The sequence below is a fragment of the Pangasianodon hypophthalmus genome, chromosome 7, assembly GCF_027358585.1.
Source record: "Pangasianodon hypophthalmus isolate fPanHyp1 chromosome 7, fPanHyp1.pri, whole genome shotgun sequence".
Lineage (NCBI taxonomy): Eukaryota > Metazoa > Chordata > Actinopteri > Siluriformes > Pangasiidae > Pangasianodon > Pangasianodon hypophthalmus.
The window spans coordinates 16,170,322-16,191,548 of NC_069716.1; the positions used below are offsets into that span (position 1 = coordinate 16,170,322).

The following is a 21,227-nucleotide window of genomic DNA, read 5'->3' on the forward strand; positions in this document are numbered from 1 at the left end:
ATTTTTTTTGGTAGATTTATATCTGAGACAGTGTTGACCTTTTTGTAATACATGCTATCTAAATAGTTGGGGTGGGGGGTGATAAAGCTGAAGATGTTCTCGTTTAGTGTTTCAGACGTGTAGCAGAGAGCTCCTGGTCATGCTTCATTTGGTGGATTAGAAAGATTACAGCAAAGACTGTGCCCTCAGCCATTGTCAGACTTCTGCTAGTTTTGTAAAATAATGAACAAAGACATGCATGGTTTGCCAAGAAGAAGATTTGTCAGGGTCATGCACCTTTCATGTTCCCAATTGAAACTTTCATGTTCAGTTAGGGAGTGTTGTGACAGGCGGTGTGGTGGATCCTTTAACTGCTTGCTGAAAAGCAGCCAAGTGCAGATTTTTGTGTGCACATGTATTGCAATTAGTTCTGAACCGAATTAAATTTTTCAAAATATAAATTTCTGTAATGTTTTATACATGCATATTGATGCATGATAAATAGTACCCTTTCAGCACTCATAACTTTTCTATCCTCAGGCAAATTTTGTAATGCTCATAATTACTAAATCTTTTTTTTTAGTTATTATTATTATTATTATTTACAGCGATGGCTGATATGCGGCATACCTTGCTCTCAACATGTACACGCATAAAATGAGTGAGTTGGATCTTTTAGGGATCACAGTGTTGCTGAGATGGCTCCAGGCGTTTATGGTACGACGCCAATACTATGCAGTTAAAGGCTATTTTGGAGAAAGCACTATTGGAACATGGGGGAGAATCTTTGATTCCCACAGTAAATACATTTATTGTCAATTTAATTATATTAATAATTATACTCTCTCATGACCTCAGTAACATCAATCCCAGTATAATGTTCCATCATTTGGTTCAGTTTGAAAGTTTGAATAAACTTTAGAAACTGATATGTAAGCATGTAATCCTTTCCCTAGTTGACGGAGTTATAGAAATAGAAATATACAAAGAAATTAAATGATTTGTTAGTCTTCACTTTAAATTGGTTCGTTTTCACTTTATGTAGTGTACCTTTAAAGGTTTACTCTAAAAGGTAATTATGGCCCAATTATGTACCTTAAATGTTTTTATGGTACAATATATACACATTTCCAGGTGAGAAATATGGCTTAACAGTTCACGGTACCTCCTCAGCAACAAGGAAGGGTACAGTTTGGTTCAGAGAGTGTAGGCTACGAAGGACGACCATAACATGTTTGTTTCTGTTTTTATGTATTTAAAGAATCTTAAGAAAATATATATGTGAAAATAGGAAGAGAAAGAAAGAAACCAGAATAACTAACCTGAGATAAAGATGCATTGTGTCAATGTTCAGCCAGTATGGTGCAAGTGCTTCATGAGAGATTTACCCTAAAACAGGACAGTCCATTATAGCCAGACTTGCCACTTTATACTTTTAATTTATCTTAAACAGGGAAGCAGGGAAAACCATATGCCAGAGGTCACTCCTTCATTCATGTGCGGTTCAAGCAGGCTGCTTGTATTAATAGACAAACTGAATGGATCCCCAAAGGGATTTGCACAGACGGCCTTATTTAAAATTAACATTAATGTACATAATTATGTCCTATTAGGGAGACTGTGAACCCTCTTTCTAAATAAATTACGATTGATGCATTAGGGAAGCATTTGCATGATAACTGCCTGAGTGCTATTTACACTCTTTTTAACAGCTTATTTATTTATCACTTGACATCCTTCCTCCAGCCCGTTGAAAACGATTTCCTTGTAAAATGCTGCTGAATATAATGCAGAAGTGGACTTTATTTCACCATTTCCTTATTTAACAATTGTGAATTCTATTATTTAGGCTTTGCAGTTAGTCAACAATCATCAATGGTCTAATTCTATATAGAATTCTATATAATTATTCGGTATAATTTTTGAAATTAATTAATTTTATTTGTTATTGGGACTTTTTTTTTTTTTAAGAAACAGACATTTTTGAAGTAGGGTAAAAAGAGCTTATATTAATAGAGTGAAGAATAATGGAGCATGAGATAATGCCAGCGTTATAGGGAGTGAAAGAAGAGCAGGGAAGTGAATAGACTAGTGAATATGATATTACCTGTGTCTAAAGGACACTCAAATCGACTTACATCACATTTTCACTTACATGGCAGTCCAGAAAAACAAAAAGGAAAAAAAAACACCCTTAAAAATAGCCTTCATTTCGATGGTATAATGGCTGGAATAATTATTTTTCTTTGTTAAATGGCTTCTTGGGGACCTTGTTGCAGACATGAACTAAACACAGTAATAACTCCTCAGCTCAGGGAATACACAACTGCATATGCATTTCATTTTCATAGCCACAAGCAGAAATTCTGTTGATGTTAGGTCGACATTTGTAGTTCTTCATGTCACACATTTGAGTCTGCATTACTCCTTAGTGATCAAAAATCCAGCAGATTTATACCTACATTTTTTAGGCTGCAGGAGGTTTAAAGAAATTTTTAAAAAATCAAAGAAATTTGGATGTTTACCATAATAATTATTATATATAATTATCAAATATTATTAATACGACTAGCCTAAATTTTATACAGTTCATGCATCTTTTTCCCCCCATTAATATCCGCTGCTGTGTGTTCAGGCCTCTCTCTAGACTGATTCTGCTTAAATGTTCATCCTTTTAGCAAATGAATTGATATTTAATGATTACAGAAGGAGGAAAATTTTTGCATAGGACCCGGGCTAATTTATTGTCATAAAATATAGGCGGTTCAGATCAGGTAAATAATTAGGCTGTATTTCCCCCAGTGCAATGCATACAAGAGTACAATTTGAATAGCTGCAATTTCTCTATTAAAAGCAATTTGATTACTATGCATAATTATCTTAGAATTTAAGATTGTGTATTGTGATTTATTATTATTATTTTTTTAAAATCTATAATCCAAGTTGTACAAATAATAATTCAGACGTGTGTTCTGGAGACTTCTTGACTAGCTTGCTCTGGACAGTGCACTAATTGAGGCCATTGCTTGGCCTTCATATCCATGAGAGGAGCTTCTCCTTCATCCCGAACCCTCGCGCGCTTTGCTGGTGGTCTTCTGTTCTGTAGCTTCCGTTAATGAAGAAATTTGGCCGAGCGCATGCAGGTCCTCATTACCAAGCCCCCGGGTAACGCGGAGTTTTCCTTCTCCCGCTGTCTTCTCCATTTCCATAAGCAGATTACAAGAGGATGTGTTCCTCAGAGCACTCCGAGAAATCAGCAGTGTGGGCAGATGAGTTGGGTTAAACCCTGCGCGCGCTAATTACACATTTGTTGCCAGTGGCCTCCAGGTCCAACTGTCTGCATTCACATTCATGCAGTCTGATCCTGCTCGGACAGATCACCTGCTTAGATCGGAATTTAGCTCCGATGCTGAAAACCAGGGCTATTACCAAGAATTAATATCGCTGACAGTGATGGTGATTCATGCTGCACATATAACCTTTTATTCATGGCTAAAGAAGTACACAGAGATTCACTGCAGATCTGAGTGCTTTGATCAAATATATTATAATGTGAATATTTTTTACTGAGTGTCTTGGATTGGCCTATGACTCCTGATCATTAATCATAACTATAAAAAAGTATTATTTTATATTATATTCACCCCTCTGACTTTTTCAGTGCTTTGCATTTTGGATAAATATGCTTATTTATAAAGAGCATTAACAACATTTACCCCTAAGCAATAAAACTAGTCTGTTTAAACTAAAAAATAAATAAAAGCCCAGCAGTTAGATGGAGCAGAGACAGGCCAGCTGATGTCGCACGTAGACTCGAGTGAAACTTGCAGGCTCTTGAGGAGTGTGTAGGCTCATTAGTGTGCGGTGGTGTTAAAAGCCCATTCTGAATATTCAGCACTTTAATCGTTCACACTCCGTGGGGTGAATCCTGCAGTCACTACGTGTGCGAACTGACGCCCTTCTCGATGGCTGCTTGTAATCATTTGCAGGTGTAAAGTTTGCCCGAGGCGAGAGAGCAGTGCAAACTCCCCCCTGAGCTTCATAAATCACCACACACACACACACACACACACACACACACACACACACACACACACACACACTGTAATTCACACACAACATTAATAAGCGTGCAGGGTAAAAGACTCGCAGTAAAACAAGAACATGTCTTACAAACAGGCCAGGTTAATGCTATTGTGTGTGTGTGTGTGTGTGTGTGTGTGTGTGTGTGTGAAAAGGAGAGATGCATTATTATTTTACCCTCATAAACCCAGATCTGAAGTTTTATTCGGATCTGAAGGAGGCTGTTGAAACGCTACACGTTCTCCCACTAGGAGGCGATAATGCATCATTATTGCACTCAGTGATGTACTCTGTGGTCTGTAGTCTCAGATTTAATAGCTGGAGCTTTTCTACAGCGATGATCGTCCTTCTTTTCACACATGCTGATCTCTGCTTTAACTGTGGTGGTGGAGCTCGTGCTTCCAAATCAGCTGCTCTGACTCCCGAAACTTCAGATAAACTGCAGCCAGAAATGTGGCACGGACTGAGTTTACTCCACCACAGTGCTGCATCAGTTATAAATAACAAATATTCTAGTGCTAAGAAGAAGAGAATTTGCTTTTGAAGAAAATGAGTGCTATAAAATGTAATGTGCAGGTTATATTTGCTGTTATTCTGGGTCGCATTTTGATATTTACTATAGCCTACAAATCCCTAGAATAATTACTAGAATCATTTCATGGTCAAGTATTATTATAATAATATTATTATAATAATTAAAATTGAAAAAAATATTTTTTTTCAAGGCAGTTATTCTGTTGAAGCTTTTCTCCTAATTACTCATTTTTGTATTTACATTTTTTTTTTTTTCATTTTTGAATTAAATTTGAAAGAGAGAGAGAGAGACAGAGAGAGAAACGTTGATACAGGACAGAATATTAGAATAATATGTTAATCAAATGCTCAGCTAATGATAAGCTGTAGTATAATTTCTATAAAGTTATAATAATAATAATAATAATAATAATAATAATAATAATAATAATAATAATAATAATAAAATTACGTTATTAAGTTACATGAACAACAGCTCTGAATGTAAACTGAGCTGACAATAGAGGAAAGGTTAAGAAAATAATTTCAATCACTGAAAGTGAAGTGCCTTATGCGTTTTTAAGCATCTTGTTGAAATTATGAATATTTCGATTTGTCTGTAAACATATTGTCACTCGTGTAATTTCTGATAAAGTGAAGTTACGTGTCTCTTCATTTTAAACCAACAAATGGTTTTAAATTCTGCTGTCTGACTGTCAAAACATGCACAAAAAAATCTCCTTTTAATGTTATATTTTTCCTAAATGCGCTACTGAATGTTTCACTAACTGTTGGATTAAATAAAGTAAGCAGTGTGATTTTAGCCCCAGATGATGAAGTCGGGGGAAAACTGAAGCCCGACTCTGAGCTCAGGGGAGGCTCGAGCGCGCTGTTGGGACGGCAGAGCGCGAGCTGCGCTGTGATTGGTCAGCTCTGAAGCTTATTGTTATGCTGTCAATCCAAATCACATGGTCGAGCCTCTATTAACAGCTGAGCTTGGCGCCCAAGTTTGCAGAGTTCTGTGGCACAGCAGAGCAAAGCACGAGGAGCTGTAGAGGAGAGAGACGCAGGAACCCGGCAGATTTCTTTAAAACAACAACATCAACAACAACAACTACTACTTTTGGTCTTTAACATATCAAAGTTTGTTCGTTTGATTACTGCGTAGTTTTTAAAGTAGACAAGAGTTTAGAGTTGCGAAACTTCGCGCGCTTGGTTCCTCCTTTTGTAGAAGAAGAGTTAACTTTTTTTTACGCTTGATAGGCGCTTCATAAAAAGTCGGTTGAATGTATAACATGATGGAAACCGAGTTAAAAAGTCCCCTGCCGCCGCAGTCCAACGCGGGCTCGGGGCCGGGCGGGAAGAGCGGCGGCGGGAGCGAGCAGGACCGCGTGAAGCGGCCGATGAACGCGTTCATGGTGTGGTCTCGCGGCCAGCGCAGGAAGATGGCTCAGGAGAACCCCAAGATGCACAACTCCGAGATCAGCAAGCGCCTGGGCGCAGACTGGAAGCTGCTCACCGACGCTGAAAAGCGGCCGTTTATCGACGAGGCGAAGCGCCTGCGTGCCATGCACATGAAGGAGCACCCGGATTACAAATACCGGCCGCGGCGCAAGACCAAGACCCTGCTGAAGAAAGACAAGTACTCACTACCCGGCGGCCTCTTGGCTCCCGGTGCGGGCGCAGTAAACAGCGCCGTGTCGGTGGGCCACCAGCGCATGGACGGCTACGCACACGTGGCCAACGGCTGGACGAACGGCGCGTACTCGCTGGTTCAGGAACAGCTGGCCTACCCGCAGCACCACGGCATGAGCAGCCCACCACCTCTGCAACAGATGCACCGCTACGACATGACGGCGGGTCTGCAGTACCCCATGATGTCCACGGCGCAGACCTACATGAGCGCGGCGTCCACGTACAGCGGCGTGTCGTACGCGCAGCAGAGCCCGGGCGCCGTGGGCCTCGGCTCCGTGCCCTCCGTGTGTAAGACAGAGCCCAGCTCGCCCCCGCCTGCCATCGCCTCACACTCACAGCGCGCCTGCCTCGGAGACCTGAGGGACATGATCAGCATGTACCTGCCGCCCGGAGGAGACAGCGCCGATCACAACACACTGCAGAGCAGCCGCTTACACAGCGTACACCCGCACTACCAGAGCGCGGGGACCGGGGTGAACGGAACACTGCCCCTGACCCACATCTAACAGACTCGGGCGTGTTTTAGGGGTAGTGCAGAGCGTGGAGCCGAAAGAGTGAAGGAAACACTGCCCCTGAGATGCATCTAAGAGACTCGTGTTTGAGGGGTAGTAGAGTTGAGATGCTGAATGGAGCATTACCCCTAACCCATAATTAAAAAAGACACTCATGTGTTAGGGGTTTTGAGGAAAGGGGTGGGGGGTTTAAAAAAAAAAAGGACTAAGTACTTCGGATACTTGAACATTTATAATTTGAAAAAAAAAAAAGAAAAAAATCACAGTTCAGTTTTTTTTTTTTTTTTAAAGAATGAAACTATTTTAATCTCAATGAGTTGTCCGTTTGAAAGTTTATGACATATCATGAACTGGGTTCTGAATGTTGCTCTCAGTTTAGACCTGCATTGCAAAGGAGCTGTGTGTGTTTTTATCATAAGCTAACGCAATCAACGTGTGTGCAGGAAAAATGGAAAAATCCGACTTCTGACTTGCTGAAAATGCTGTCAGATTTTCTCTCTATGAAAAAATAGGCACATGGCTTCATGAAGAGGCTGTTGTAATTTCAGAAAAAAAAAAACACTGGAGGAAGAGTATGTTTGCTCATTTTAATGTTTACACTTAATTTGTAGAATGTCAGATTTGTTGGCTGTGTCCAAACCTGTGTAGTCTTTCTGTTTTTGTTTTTTTGTTTTTCTTCTGCATTAGTTTTACACTGAAATGAATAACTGTGCTGGTCGCGAGCGCAAACTTGGTTTTATTTATAGTACTTTTTTTTTTTAAGTTTGTGAACCATAACCTTTATGTCTCGTTGTTCACTTTTCGTTTCAGTTTGTTTGTGTGAAGCTTCTTTTCTGTGATGTTTTTACAGTATCAGTTTTAACCCATTTTTGTGGGAAGGAGAGTTTTATTTAAACTGGCGTTTCTGCTTATTTGATCATCCTCTATTCTCAAATGCCGAAATAAATTTGTACAAAAGAACACTGAAGTCTACACAGATTTATTTTCACATGTGCTTCTCAGTGACACTGGCTGTGGGTTTGCTCTGAGGGAAAAGCCTCAGGCTCTCTGTAGTTTGCAGAAATCCAATGAAGGAAATGCTTTTTTTTTTTTAAACAAAAAAACAAAACAAAACAAGCAAAACAACAACAACGACACAGGCATAGTAATAAATAGTGATGTGTTAAATGAGGTGTAAATCACACACACCCTGCTTCACCTGTGAATAATGTTCAAACCTAAAGCAGGCTTAACTGCATTTCTGCCTTAGCTGTTTTTTTTTTTTTTTTTTTGAAATCAATGTTTGTTAACCTACATATGGGGGAATATCATGAATGCGTCCAATCACTTAAACTAACATTACTTTTTATTATTTAAATAATAAACCTTATGTTACAGCAGAACAAAAAAATATTGAATTGTTGAATTGAATTGAGTATATTTAAATTGTTAATAATTATTAAATTATAAAACAAGTCATATTTACATATAACTTCACAATCCATATTTGAATGTCATATTAATAGAGTAAATATTGACCCCCCCAAAAATCTGACAATATTTTCCAAACCAGTTGACACCTGTTGATATGGTGCAGTCTGTTTTTTTCTTTCTTTTCTTTTCTTTTTTTAATCTAGTAGACTAATTTGCTTCATTTGTCCGAAGTCAGCATCTAATAGGAAATTACTGCTATATTCATACACACTAAAACATACTACAAAAAAAGTTAACTCTCCAGCACTTGTTGTCTTTATTATTTCTTATTATCTTTTTTTCTGTGTTAATAAATGAGCTCCTTTTGTGGAGGAATTATTTAAATGCGCACTTAGTATACAAACTGCCTACACTCAGGATTAAATCCAGATTTTGGTCGTTAGCATACAGATTAGACGATTCAAATCTCATACATTTGCGCTGATCAAGAAAGGCAAGCTTTATTATCTCTGTAAATATTTAATACTTCATATTTTTGTCCATTTCTCTGCTAATATTTTCAGTGTTTTTAATGTGACGGCTATCCCACGTCACTAAGATCATCTTATATAAATTGCACTTAGAGTAGATGCCTTTAGCACTGCTGTGGAGCACTTAGTGTCTCTAGTTTATGCATATTGTAAAGCACCACATTTATGGTACACACTTATGCCTTGATAAGTAATCTCTTACTTTTGAGGGTATATCTACGTTGTTTGTGCCTTGAGAAACAGAAGTGATCCTGTAATAATAATAATAATAATAATAATAATAATAATAAAATTCCGTTGCGGTGTAAATTTGACTCAGAGGGCCTACTGCAAATGCTGCATGATGTAACATTTTTTGTCCTTATATCAACACTAACTAAAAATTAAATGAAAGACTAAACATTAATAGACTTACGCATAGATTTAACTTATTAATTTACTAACCCTTATAATTTTAAATCAATTTCAGCCAGTCCATGACACCTGTAGACCTACTTCTCATAACACTGGGTGTTGAGCTGAATGGCAAATCTCTTATCTCTCACCTTTTCACAAAACTGTGACTTTTGGCAAATCAGAGTGACAGCTCTCTGTCTACTGTGCTATGTGGTAGCCTAATGCTGCTGCTGCACCTGACACCTTCACAGCAAGACCCCCTGCTGCACTTTCCCTCGGCCACTGAGGGGACTTTGCCGAGGCTGACGGCCTTCCCACACACACTGCTGGGGTTTGATCTGCAGCCTCAATGTGCTCCTGGGATTAGCCCACTGCACCTCTATGGATGACAGGAGATTAGATTAGGACCTCCCTGCATTCCCTAGCTTGGTCTTAAATCACTCTAGTGCGATAGTGGCTGCCTGTCAGCTAATCACACACTCCAGATCATTTTTTTGCAATTAATCTGCTTTGGCTGCATGACTTGGCACAGACTGAGCAGGGTTGAGCGCAAGGAATAAGTGATTCAAAGACATTTGGGTGAGGAGGACTGAGCCAATAACCTTTATTTTATACCTCAGTGGCTCTTAGGTGCATAAACACCAAATGTGCTGAGTATTTTAAGCAGAAAAGGGAATATACTGGCACTGTATGGATTAAATGGCTGTTTTGAGAAAAGAGAGGATAGAAAATGAATTGTATGTTAAATATATTAAATGTATTTTAAAACCTTTGAATTTTAAAGATTTATCAGACTTGACAAAATGTGTTCATGTTTTGATTTTCAAAACTTTATGGCTCAATAGCTTAAAATCAGAATCAATCATCGGTCAAATTGTCAGAAAGAACCCTATAATTCCAAGGTCTCAACTTTATCACCAAGGTTAAATACACAATAGCTTAATAAATGTGCTGTGATGTACACATGCAAAAACATGATCTCTGTGTAAAAATGTGGGCAAGCTGATACTTTGAGAGATTTATTTTTTTTTTTTAGTTTTATTTGTTTGCCCATTACTTATGAAAAATATTTAAGAGGTGTTCTTGTGTGTAGCAGAAGCCGTGCAATAGTGGGCTACAGACAGCGGGCCCCTTTAGGCATGTAAAAATCGGAGAAAAGCAAGAGCCATCCTAACTTCCAAGAGAGGCCCCTTCTACACACAAACACACACACCCACCCACACACACACACAAAATCATTCCACAGTTACGTGAAGCATGGCTGTGCCCACTCAGCAAGTGCAGGCATATCCACACTTCCATCTGCCTATGACCTCACTGGGGCTGTTTGTTTAACCCCCTCTCCAAACCATCCTAATTACTCCACACTGCAATCCTGCACAATTCAGACAGCTCTGAATTAGTGGAATATTTTTTTCCCCCCATATTTTTGATGTCAGTGCATGTCTATGTTTTACATTCATTATTGGAATATGACATTCCCTGTGCCATTCTTTTTCATTTCCGTGTTACAACCACATCCAAATTGGTTAAAGGAATATTTCATATCAAACATATACTTTTCCTTTTGATTATGCCTGACCTACAGGTTGGACGGGGAATGGCTCACCTGAAATTATTATGTGTAATGTGTTAATCCTAATTTGCATATACTAGTTTAGAGGTTGGAAGTCAAAACATTGAATGTAAATTGACAACCATCTAAACTGGTTCTGTGGTATTCCAAGTGTGTCAGACAGTCGTTGCAGCTGTATATCAGGGATGGCCTATTGATCAGTAGGGCATTATGGGGGAGCAGGCTGTGCTGTAGGCAGTGCTGTCAGGCCTGTCCGCTGGACAGAGGCTGCTGTTGGCTGCGGGACTGACAGCCTAGTGGAGTGGAGTGGAGAATAGGGGGTGCAAAAGCTTGAGGGCTGGGTTAATCCCCCCTGAACTGGGGCAGATGTTGTTAATGAGACCCTCTCAGATCAGCTCCCGCCGTGGGAAAATGGCATCCAATCCTTATGGGGTCACGGCTTTGAGCCGACCCTCACTGACTCATCCCCACCTCGCAGAGCTGGCTATTCTTTTGCACTTTATTTAGGTGTAGGTTCCACCTCTCAGGCCTATGGTCATTATCCCTGTGCTCACTTGTCTGACTTACAGCTATCCTTCACTAACCAGAATTGTAAATGAGGCCACTGGACTTCTACTATATATTATTGGTTTAATACTATGAATTAAATTTATGACAAGTTATTGGGCCTTGAAGCACTACACTGCACCCATTCTAGCAATAGCCTCGAAATTCACAAAAAAATGAAGGGAAGCAAACTTTCAATTTTTTCTCCAGAGATATTTCAGTTCATAACGTCTCTTGGCAGTTGCGTTTAATCTCAGCCTTGACATGGGCGGATGTGTGCCAGCTTGCTTGTCCCGTTTCTCTGATGTCTGCTGTTAACAATATCTGCGGTTGGAGCTCCATAGTATAGCAACCGCAAAGAATGCAGTGTGGGTGGAATAAAGGTTAGCTGCTACTCCTTGTCAAGTTCAGCGAAGGAGCACAGGTGCAAAAACCTGTGCTAATATTAGCAGTAGTTGAATTTCATTCCGTAGAAAATGAACGAATAAACCCAGATCTAATCTGAAAACTTTATCAAGGAAGAGAACCAGGGCAGGTGCTAAAAAAACAGAAGCATACAATTCAAATAAATGGAACATAAGAGTATAATGGATTGGTGTATTTACTGATGTTAGACCAGAGTAGAAATGACTCAAAAGAGAGACATTATATTCTACTGAGTCTACATTTAATGCCACGTGACTGTGTAACATGCACTATGATCTAAGCGTGGGTTGATCATGATTATTAGTCTCTGATTTATCAGTAATCATTTGTTTAAAGATAGATCAGTGTCTCTGATTTTTCTTTTGTGGTGTCATCTGCAAGGGCTTGGTGCTATTTTGATCATAGAGAGAAAGTTTGATCAGAGTACATGGTTATGTAAAGGGGGAAAATGAGTTTCTAATTGCAGTACTCAAGCCTTCACTTTGTACAAACACATTTAATGACATCCCAGTCATAGACTGTATTTTTTTTTTGTCCCATTAAGGTATCTGTAATTGTTTATTTAATGCTATATGTTTGCTTTAGAGCTCTTTGTGTAAGTAAAGCAAACCTCAAAATATCCTACTAGGCATAAAGTCGTTAATTTCGTGGATTAGTGAATGAAGACGTGATGAAAGTTAAGTGGTTTTAGGAATTCTGTTATTCTTTTTGTTTATAGAGATACCCTGCCCTTGTCATTTACTGTGCGGTGAGAAGGAGAATTTGATGAAAGGTGAAAGAGAAACACAAAAGTTGTAATTGTAGCTGTAGCTGGCGTACAAAAAGAAAATCATACAATATGTCCAGCCATACATTAACTACTGTCTATATGTCCTTTTGTGTTTCACTCATCACGGCGCACAAACTCAAAACAGTGGAGAAAATGACTTTATTTTTGCTAGCTGAAGTGAGACACATATGCCCAGTGACAGTGGAACAAATTTGTTACTGTAAAGGAACAATGCAGACAAGAACAAAGGTTAAGGAGCTGCAGGGTACGGCGTGACGGTGTGTGATTATGGCTCCCATCTAGGCCACAAATATTGATTAGTGTTGGCCAGGGACATTGAGATGAAACAGAGATTGACAGATGAACAAAGAACATTTCATGTCTTACTTCATGTGATAGATTCTTATCATATGTGTATTGTCAGGAGAATGTAGAGGTACATTAGATTCATTCAAAGGGAGTTGTTCTAGAGACTACCAGCCACCCTTGTTTTCTTCAAAATCTAGACCAAAGGCTTTATTCCTGAAAAAATGTCACTTCCTACATGCATTATTTACATAATCTTTTTAAAGAACATTTGTATGTCTAATTGAAACATTTGTACGAAATGTTCATAGGTAATGAGGTTTTCCTTATAGGAACAATGAACTTTTATTTATTGACTACTTGTGTAGTAAATTCATTAATGTCTCTGGGGATTAGCATGTGTTCATAATGTGTCTGTTGGAGGATTAGAGGTAATCAGATGAGTCCATAGATGCTCATTTCATAATTCAATTTTTCCACATCTTCAGATATTGATCTGATAATATATGAGAATGACGAGGGTGAATAGCCTGATCTGAATCTCATATTTTTCTATTAAAATATGTAAATAAGAAAATAAGTATGTTTGAATTCAACTTTTGTGTTTTGTTGTGGATCAGTAATGAGCTGTGGTGCGAAGTTCTGTGGTCTATCAGGGTCCGTTTCTTGATGTGTAATTAGAGCATTAAACACTTTTGACTGGTAAAGGCTGCTCCTAAATAAGTTAAAAAAAAACAAAACAACAACAACAACTCTAACCTAAGTACTATATGTAAAGCTGCACAATATCAATAAAACAGGCTTCCTGTGAAATAATCTGAAGATGAAAATCAGCTCTTAAGTAATTAATTTTTAATAATTAATAATAATTGATAATTGAAATCGAGCAAATTTCAGATGACATGATTTCTACTACCTCACCAATTTAAGGTGCATTAAAATTGTAATTTTTTGTAAAGAAAACAAGAATTTATTTACATTTTCTTGGTATTTCGTGTATCCTCGGGACCTGTTTAATGCTGTTTAGTATTTATTTCATCCAATATTTCTTTGACACAAGACCAAATCATGACCATGTTCAGATTTTCTTGCATTTAAATTACACTGTCTTTTACTGCACACAACCCTGTTACTAGTTCTACGGCAGCTCTCCAGGGGAAAATTAAAGGTGCTGAGAAACTTTTGGTGGAGGTGGAATGATACAACATAATAAAGAGTGAGGCCAGACAAGACTCGAGTGCTTTGAGGTCCTCTTCTCTCCTCCTTGTCTGCCTTTCGTCTCATCAAGTGTCATATGCAGGTTTTACCTTGAGGCTCTGCTTGTCAAAATGGTATTGGGAGCATTTTAAAGCTCACTAAAGTGCCATTTAAAAGTTTTTTTTTTTTTTTCCAGTGTCACTTGTAAGGCCCATAGTACTGGATTCTTGTTTGTCACATAGCTTCATTACATGATGGGAAAAGGAAGTGACAGCTAGAAATGTCCATTCTGCTGTCTATCAGTTCTTGTTATTGTTTCTTGTTATTCTAACATTTTTTCTTATCTAAATACAGTAAACAAGACAAGTACAAAAATGGTGAAATTGAAAGCATTGTATATTAGACTACACCTAATACAATTAGACAATAATATGCCTAACAATACAACTACACAATAAATATAATATTAATTTCAATGTGCCTAATGATATTAGTGTAAAGTTTATAAGGCATTGTAAATTATGTTGTGATGTAGAGCTATGCACATTGACTATGCAGATTAGATTGTGTAGATAAGATTACCTTTAGTGGTATAATGATGAATAGTTAGGAATGAGTAACAACATAAGCTGTGACTGAGTGCTAAACATGGACAGTCCAGAAAACAAAAAAGTCATGAAGTGACTAGTGCAAGTAGGGAAAATTGATCTCTATTGATGAAATTAGTACACTAGATCGTGCTGAGGAACGGGTTGTTAAGGATATTATTTTCGTTTAGTACCAGTGACAGTTGTTCATTTCTAAACATTATGCCATGGTTAAAAGGAAAATTACTTCTGTGTTGGATTCTGAGCGCAAGAGGCTGCATTTACAAATCTTTGTAATCTTTGTTCTTTAGAAATATGCGCGTTTCACCCCAAAAATTCGCCCCCAAACTTGAGAGAACTTTGTGCACCCTCCCTGTCCCTCCACCCCTGGCAAATATCACACCTTGGATGCATAAACATGCCTGAGCTCCACACATCAACCCACCCAGGGGGCCTGGTCAGCTATAGAGCCGCACTGTGACACCAATCAGGGACGATGGCGGCCTCCTTTGTTATGCTAACAGGAATCGCCTCTTCTCTTATTCAAATTCTCCCCTTCTCTTTCTCCTTTCCCTCACTCTTTCCCTTCATCCCCTCTCATTCTTCCTCCCCTCCTCAAGGCCAAGTAAATCCACACTGAGTGAGGGAGAGAGAGAGAGAGAGAAGGGAAGGGGAGAGAGAGAGAGAGCGAGAGAGAGCCCCCTGTCCTCGGAGCTGCTGATCGGTGGGCCCCTCGCTTGGGGGTCAGCATGGCTCTCGCCTTGCCAGGCTGTTTCCATGCCCTGCCGAGGCCATTTCATATTCAAATGCTCCAATCAGCCCTGTGACCTGCAGGGGGCTTTTTTACAGCCTGGGCCCTGGGTCAGCGGGTCAAGATGGTGATTTAATAGCCGAGGCAATGGAAGAAAAAAGTGGGAAAGAAGTGATTTAGGGCCTGAATGAGTCATAAAAAAGCATTTCTCTTAAGTTGTCTTGTAAATGCGAACGAGCTTTATGAGTTCAATGCATTTTTTTTTCCTTTTCCTATTTATGTCTTCTCTCTTAACTTGACTTAGTAGTGGCTGTACTCACTCGTGGCTTGTTTTTATTATGGATTCTACATTCAATTCAATTTTATTGAATTTTATTTGTAATTTATCAATTTTATTGAATTTTATTTGTACAGCGCTTTTAACCATGGACATTGTCACAAAGCAGCTTTACAGAAATATATAAATTCAGGATATATATTTTAAATGCTACACGTACTATAAGGTGTTACATAAATCATTCAGTTAGAAGGGCGATATTCCCACGTAGACTAATGGTGCCATCTTGCCTGAGACATTTCTTCTTGAGCATCTTGTTATTCCTGTCCCTATAGGTGTGTTAACAGAACAGGTGTGCGTGTGAAGGCTGGTTGACGTGGAAATTTCTTCCAAAACCACCTCTTATCATGCAACCTCTAAGTGGTGGGTAAAGTTTAAGAGGTTCTCACCCAAGTCTGGCAGGCATTTTTCTGTCCCCATTCAGGTCACCATACCTTGTGTTTACGTGTCACGTGATTGTTGTGATGACGTTTAGGCTTTGTTAGCCCTAATTATGAAACACATTGTTCTGCTGCTTAATTTAGCATCCTGCGTTAAAGATGAATTTCTGACACTCTTTTGGAGATGATCTAACAATTTGCAGATCAAAATAAAATGACAGTTTCTAATTACCAATGTTTCAGTTTCCAAATTCCAAAACAAACCTATCCGTCAGCTAATCAAAATATTTATCCTGCCATTTCTCATAGACTCCCACATGAGCTGCAGCCTTCATTCTGTTTGTCTTCTTAGCCGTCTCTTGACAGGTAGTCATTAGTACTTCAGCTTAAGCCCGTTGAGATGTAAAAAAGGCCTTTCGTTGGGTGCATTTTCCTGCTTATGGAGGGAAACACAGTGACAGCAACTTCACTGACTGACACAAAGGTCAAAGTTTGAGATTTAAGGCAGCTAAGGGAGTTGTATGTCGCCTAGTGACTAGCCGATCTTTACATTAATTTGGTGATTTTTGGGAAGCCTTGGGAGGCCTAATGTGTGTGTGAGTGATTCTGTGTACGTGTGGATATCTGTTTTTTTTTTTTTTTTTTTTTTTTTTTTTTTTTTTTTTAATCTTTAGCATAGTCTTCACTGAGCACAGCTGCATCTGTGGCTCAGTGTGGTGGTGTCTTAGCCTTTCATCGTTATTATTCCTCCACTGGTTCTAGAGAATGAACTCCAGCAGCTTAGCCCACCTACACCAACACCCCCGGTTCTGTGTGTGTGTGTGTGTGTGTGTGTGTGTGTGTGTGTGTGTGGGTCTTGGTGTGGATGTCCAGCTAGATACACTCTCTCTCTATGTTCACTTTCTCCTGTGCAATCATTGACAAGTGAGAGTGAAATTTAGTTCCCTCTTTCCTCTCACCTCCTCCTTTTATATATATTATATATATTATATATTGTTTACATGTGCAGATGTTTGAGTAAGAAGAAACAGTGTTAGGGAGCCATAGACCATAACAAAATACTCAAAACCAGTTTGCCATCATATCTCATTATTAAAGAGAATTATCGTCCTAAACACAGTTAAGACTGATCTTTCATTGACTAAATGAAGAAATTTAGGGAAATACAGACTGATATAATAATGTTCCCTGTACTGTATATCTGTAATAAAGTTGGACCATGCTTGGGGAATTTTTCCACCTTACCTTAAAGTCTTCCTAATAGTTATAAACTTTTGTATTGGCCCCTCTAATCCATTCACAGTGAATCAAAACCCAAACGGTAAAGAATTATTGCAAACTATGAGCTTTACAAAGGTGGTAGTTTTCTGTATTTATCATGCCTACTGCTTTCATATGATTTGAAGTTATTTTCAAATACTTAAAACGCAGACAAAATTGATAATCTTCCTTTGCCTAAAATGACATGAGTCAGTTAAAGATATGAATCCTTTGCAAATTATCACTGTATGGGGCACTATTTTGAGTCTGGAATGCTTTCAGTGCCTGTCAGAATGCAGCCATCTCACTAACTCAGTGTAATGCTATGTTCTGTCACACAATGCTTTTTTGCACCATCGCATGCCAGACCTCCCACGCTATAATACAGAACGTAGTTTTCTCATGGCAAAGCGGGTTCTGAAAAGCCCATAAACTATGAGAAAATGGCTCTAAATAGCCTTAATTCTGTCATTAGGTGAGAGAAAGTGACGCCAGGATTGGTCGGCTGTCTGTTCCATATTCAGCAGCTCTGGATGAGGCAGTGGGCCTGCTGGGAAAACGGTGTCGTAATCAGGAGCCGATCGCTCTGCCTGATCAGGTATGAAGTCTTTCTCTGCCTTCCTCAGGACGCTTCATCCTCATCCTCCTCTTCTTGCTCTGTTAGCAATTTCCCCTGATCCTCTATTCATCCTGTTGCTCTCTCTGGCTAGGGGTAAGTTAATGGGAGCAGAGATGATATTGTTGATTTGGGGAGGGGATTACAGCATTTGAGATGTAGTGGAGTAAGCAGGGAGGGGACTTTTTTCTTTTTTCGTTCCCACATTTGATTATTCAGGTTAGATGAACTAAATTCTAACCCCATAAAATTCGGATGCCCTTTGGGGGGTCATTTGCATATAATTCAGCCCCCCTCCTGTCCCTTCCCAGCTCCCTTGGTTTCCCTCCGAATGTCAAAGAGAGGGAGAAGCAGTCAGGCCTGTCTGGTCTTAAAGATGTCACTGTGGTGTGAAATATAGGCGAACAAGCAAGCACTTTGAAAGTCTAACTCCAAACTTTCCTCTAATCTCTCACATACACACCACACACACTGTCTCTCTTGTACATGTACAAACACTCGTGGGATTAACTTAGCATGACATAGCATGTGTGTGGCATCTGTTTGCACCTCTGGCACAGATGTTTGGGATAGGATAGTGAGGAATTGCCTGTAGGCACCACATCATGTGCCTTGTGTACAGTACAGAAAGATTTGGGATATTTAAAGATTTGCATTTAAAATTTAGTTGAGAGACGATTACAGAGACAAGTGTTCTTGGGAAATTTTTTTTTTTTTTTTTTCCAGCAAATGTTTATTAACTTGACCTTAAAAGAATGAGGGTAAATATTAAAATGTCTGTGTACTTTGTATGCATATGTTCCATCAAAGAGATCCAGTAAAGTATTTCTCTCAAAGTAACTCATTCCTGCAGTTTATAATCTCCCTCATCCTCTTTATCAATATTTTAGTCTGTTGGAAATTTTACGCAAAGAGGTAGGTTTAAAATTTCTCTTCTTGTTTTGTCAAGATTTTGCTGAAAGACGCACTAGAAAGTCTCAGAGTTGCCAAGTGCCATGTTCTTACACAGATGGCACTTGCTTTGTGTGGTCCATATGTGTGTGCAGGGTTTTGGTCTGGTGCCAGTGCCAGAGTGCTCCCAGGATGGCATTTAGTCATATGATGTATGCCTCTGCTGACCCCCTGTAGGTCAGTAGGCCCTCTTCCCCAGCTTGCTCCCTGGTGCGCAGTCAGAATGCAGCGTCAGGAGGCCGAGCGCGGAGCACCCATTGTGTGTGCTAAGCAAAGCGGAATGGCCGGGTGACAGAAGAGGGTGGAGCTCAGTGTAGGGCTCACAAAGCTTGGGGGAGGGGAGGAGTGGGATGGGATGGGATTGGGGGGGTGAGGGGTGGCACTGCATAGGGATGAAGGGGGGCACTCTGTTCCTGGGGGTTAAATAGACCCAATCATCCCACCAATACCCCACCCATAACCCCCTTTCCCACTCTCAACAACCCACTCTGAGTGCTTTCCTCCTCCTGAGGCCTTTCTCTGGGGATATGGGTGCCATACCTCTCACAGTAGGAGCAAAATGTGAAAATACAGTGTTCATTTTGCCTTGAAACACTTTCTATAAATCAATAACAGGAATTAACGGCCATGTTTAGCGTGCGATAAGAAATTTCACACATTGAACATTTTATTTTTCAAACCAAAAATACAGGATTCACACTCCTGAGAAATTTCTTTGATAGAAAAGTTTAATTTGCCACTGAAAAGTTTCATTTGCCACTTTCCACTGTACCAGCAAACCGCCACTGATGTGGTGCTGAGGTTTATGTCTGAATAGCCTGCAGTCATTGAGACCTTTTTTTTTTATTATTATTATTATACTGATGCATTACCATCCCACAAAGCCATCAGATGACTGGGATGGAGTTCCTTCCTCCTCATTCTGCCCTTCCTTTGCCCTCAGAGACCCAAGTTGAACTCAAGACATCAAAGAGCTACTCCATTCAAAGCATCGATGTAGACCCCCTCCCACACACACACATGCACATACACATTGACTGTCACATATTTACCATTTGAAAAAACTTACCTTTCCCATCTATTCTTTGGGCTGCAGCAGGCAGCAAGTGTGCCTGCCCACTGTTTGTTCTCTATGCCATAGGAAGCAGCCTGCTAGGTCACTTTCCCTCACCTTTTGTGATGGGAAACAAAATGGGGAATATAAATAAATCTGCCGTATTCACCTGGGGCTACTCCTCCACTGCTTGAGAGCAGATATTGAAAACCTAGAGAGAGGCAGCTATGACTAGGTGAATGATCTGCACCAGTGTGTAAGCTGTTAATACTCTTGGATGTTTCCTTTTTCTTTTTGCCCCTCAGAAGCTCTGTGCTCTCATGTCAGACCGTGGCCTGCTGAGTCATTATCCCGTGAGGTAAATCACCTCGCAATCAGTGTGTCTGAAGCCCCCTGCTCTCCAGATGATTCCTCTGCTGATTGGCCTAACTGGACTCCTGTTTATGGAGCCATTACCCGGCATTGTTTTCTCTATGGCACACAGATTGTGGTGCTGGGAGCAGTCACATGCAGAAGGCAGTATCTGTGTGGCCTTGGTCGGTGCGCTGGGTTTGACTCATTGCTGACATATCCAGCTCACTGAAGTCTTTTCATTTCAGATGAGCAGCAGGCAGAGGAAATATGCCTGTGTGTTGATGGTGTGAAATTAACAATCATAAACCAGCCAAACCTCAGCATCAGATCCACTCCTTAATTGTGGCTAACTGTGTGGTTACATATGATTAAAGTCAGATATATTTTCCCATGATACAGTGGTGTAGCCAGGAAATAATTTAGGGGAATGAGGAACTATACTATAAGTTAAACGACCATGTGATCTGTGATCTTTGATTGGATGTCAGATAGTAGTAGAATTAATGATGACGCAATGATTTATTTATATCACTTAAGGCACAATCTACTGTCAGTTAATCAGTTATTAATGCTGTTGCCAAAGAATACCTTTATGACAATTTATGACAGTTCCACTGAAAATTATTTAAATGCTAGAGCTTAGTAATAGAGGCAAAATGACCTATTATCTTATAAAATTAGGTCTGCAGTTCTTTTTCTTCTCTTGCGACCTCTAGTATTTCATCACCTGTCACCTTAAGCTCAGTATGTAGCTAACTGGCTTTCAAACAGAACCAGAAAAAATGCATGATTCTGATTGGTTGTTTCTAATCATAGTAGCTGGTATTCAATAAAATATGATTAAATAAACTGAAAGATGCATTCTGGTCTGTTGACCTTTGACATTAAATAACATTTTTGTGAACTAACTGCCTTATTATTTAAAATTTCTGGCATGTTGCAATTAAACTTTGCCTTCTCCTCCACACTCCAGTCTTATTCCGGCCTGATGAATTT

General features: G+C 39.5%; 1 protein-coding gene and 1 long non-coding RNA gene across 2 annotated transcripts in view; both read left to right on the forward strand.

Moving 5' to 3' along the window:
* Positions 1–21,227, forward strand: part of LOC113528751 (uncharacterized) — a 42,728-nt gene that overhangs the window by 8,042 nt on the left and 13,459 nt on the right. The window contains exon 3 of the long non-coding RNA XR_008302068.1: positions 17,732–17,854. This is a non-coding gene — a long non-coding RNA (uncharacterized LOC113528751). The remainder of the gene's footprint in view (positions 1–17,731; positions 17,855–21,227) is intronic.
* Positions 5,545–7,742, forward strand: sox3 (SRY-box transcription factor 3). Its single transcript, XM_026917441.3, has one exon. The coding sequence runs from the start codon at positions 5,862–5,864 to the stop codon at positions 6,774–6,776; it is 915 nt and encodes a 304-aa protein (XP_026773242.1). The 5' UTR covers positions 5,545–5,861; the 3' UTR covers positions 6,777–7,742.